Consider the following 2,500-nt stretch of genomic DNA (forward strand, 5'->3'; position numbering starts at 1 on the left):
ACAGACCCAGCCTCAGAAATGTTCGCACAACTGATTCAATATCTTTCTGAGGGTATTTTCTTCCCTTTTCGTGTGTGCAGATGCGCCAATATTAAAGGGCCCGTTCACGCAGCCTTCATCTTTGCGAGAACCCGCAGATCCCAACAACCGTACGAATAAACCACCATATTTGTATTTCTGTTATTCAGTTTGTGGTTTTGTTTGATCATTTGAGCTCACAGATTGTTATAAATGTCAAGAAAGGAGTCCGTTTTTAAGTAAAGGTTCGGGGGGGGGGTGTTTCCAGAACCAAGGGGCTTCTTCCTCTCGACAGCGTGAATACAAAACAGCACGATCATGCACACCTGGCCAACATTCATTCAGTGTAACCTACCAGATCGCACTCCCGACCCAATCTGCATCTCGGCTGAAACAACCTTAAAACCTCGTCTGTGCGGGCAGAAGTCACTCACACACACACACACACACACACACACACACACACACACACACACGTTAAAATGTTCAAAACACGTCGTGCGCTCTGACCTATGGAGATGGTCCAGACGGCGGCGATCTTCATCATGGCTTTGGTTCTGGAGTTGAAGCGGCTGTGCTCGATGGGGTTGCGGATGGCCACGTATCGGTCCAGGGAGATGGCACACAGGTGCATGATGGAGGCGGTGGAGAACAACACGTCCAGGTAGATCCAGATGGGACACAGAGTGCTGGGGAGGGGCCAGGCGTAGTCTGGAGGGACGAGGGACGAAGAGAGAGAGAGAGAGAGAGAGAGAGAGGGCGGCATTATTATTCTGCCGTGTGGGTAGTTCGATAAAAACCATGATTTACCTTCTGTTTTTGTTTTGTTTATTGTGTTCTGAGGGTCTGGCTGAGTGGATGTCGCCAGCCGATTATGGAGGCTTGAAGACGCAGCGCGGAGAGGCTGAATTAACTTCAATTAATTAGAGCACATCGAAGCGCTTTACATGCATTCAGTTTCCCACGAGGAATCGGACGAAGGCGCTGGAGTTTGATCGTATCATTTATACGGTTTACTGTGGTTACGTTGATTAGGGTAATTAGCTGGATGTGTTTAAACGGGTAATTCTATAGCCAGAGAACAGAGGTTAATTACTTTGCATATGAATGAACCCAGGAGGGATGAGAAGCCAGACGCTGTTATAAGAGAAGCATTTCTTGAAAAACTAAGAATATATATATATATATATTTTTTTGCTGTGTTTGAACCTCTGCGTGTTTTTGTGGTTAACGCTGGGCAACTTCTTTTTTTTTTTTAAATAAAAGACTTGAAGTTTGATGCGTCTTGTTGCGTTTTAAATGACAAAGCTGACAAGGTAATGAAAAGGATGAGACAAAAGGGATAAAATAACGCTTCGTCAGCTGTGAGTAGAATAGCTATTTACCTCCCAGCAGGAAACATCGGATACACTGTATAGCACGCGAAGCTAAAAAATGACCAGCCATTTTCCCGGCGATGCTCTGTTGATCCCTGAGGGCGGGCTCCTTTTTTTTCTTCTTTTGATTTTTTTAAATCCCCACCTCCCCCCTTCGCATAGGAGGTCAAAGATCAGAGCTGGTCCCAGCGTGATACAGAGCTGGGAAACGAGTCAGTGTCTTGCCTCACTGCTCTGCAGGGCGAACACTTTGAGTCATAGAGAATCGAGACACTCTCTGCTATCCGAACACTAGGCCAGTGTGCCATCTGGGATGACAACACTGCAGCTGAAGTAGATAACAAAAATACATAATATAAGAGGGAGCCTTTTGGCAGAGACCTACTGAGAGAGAATTAAGTCGACAGGTTTGCTTAAACTGTTAATTAAACTGTGCTGGCTGCGAAGCAAGCTAAAATGATGTCCCGGCACTAGTATTATTTTCAGATGGACCGCCAGAAAACAAATAAGAAGCAGTGACTTTCGCGAACAACACCGAAAATAACTTGCGGATATATTTTAAGACAAGTTGAATGGAGGCGTTTTGGAGCCAACCTCTGGTGGCACTTTGTGGTATTGCACTCATTTTTCACATCCACTTTTATATACAGTCTATAGTTTAAGCATGTTTCTGTTAAAGAAATGCAACAACTAAAAATGTCCCCAAAATCTGACGAAAATGCTCAGATTTTGTACGTTTGTTATATTTACTCATACTTACTGTCAGAGCTTCAATCAAGCTTGTTAAATTTGTCTTTTTTTTTTTTTTTTTCCGCTCGGAAACTAATATTTCTTCTCTAAATACTCTGAAATTCACGTCATTGTTTCCAAACTACAGACGACTGTATTGTATCAAAGAGGGAAAGACAAATATTTTCCTTTGTTACTAAGAGATCTACTTCCATTAAAGGTGCGCGATAAACCCCAAAGTGAAATGCAACATCACCGATTGTGCTTCTGTTGTATTTCCAGCTGTGTCAGCTTTTTAAAGAGAAAATACACGGCAACGTCCGTCTCTCTGTGTCTCCCTCCGCCTGCAGCTATATATATGAGCAGTCTTTTCTTCA

General features: G+C 43.6%; 1 protein-coding gene and 1 long non-coding RNA gene across 2 annotated transcripts in view; one reads left to right on the forward strand and one right to left on the reverse strand.

Moving 5' to 3' along the window:
- Positions 1-2,500, forward strand: part of LOC138626427 (uncharacterized) — a 246,553-nt gene that overhangs the window by 61,921 nt on the left and 182,132 nt on the right. The window lies entirely within an intron of this gene.
- The window catches only part of htr2cl1 (5-hydroxytryptamine (serotonin) receptor 2C, G protein-coupled-like 1), a 164,424-nt gene that overhangs the window by 13,413 nt on the left and 148,511 nt on the right, over positions 1-2,500 (reverse strand). The window contains exon 6 of the mRNA XM_069708053.1: positions 529-729. Coding sequence (XP_069564154.1) covers positions 529-729 — 201 coding nt within the window. The remainder of the gene's footprint in view (positions 1-528; positions 730-2,500) is intronic.

This window comes from Brachyistius frenatus, unplaced genomic scaffold, assembly GCF_029030835.1.
Source record: "Brachyistius frenatus isolate BFR_SWC_R1_liver_20210118 unplaced genomic scaffold, ASM2903083v1 Contig_73, whole genome shotgun sequence".
Lineage (NCBI taxonomy): Eukaryota > Metazoa > Chordata > Actinopteri > Embiotocidae > Brachyistius > Brachyistius frenatus.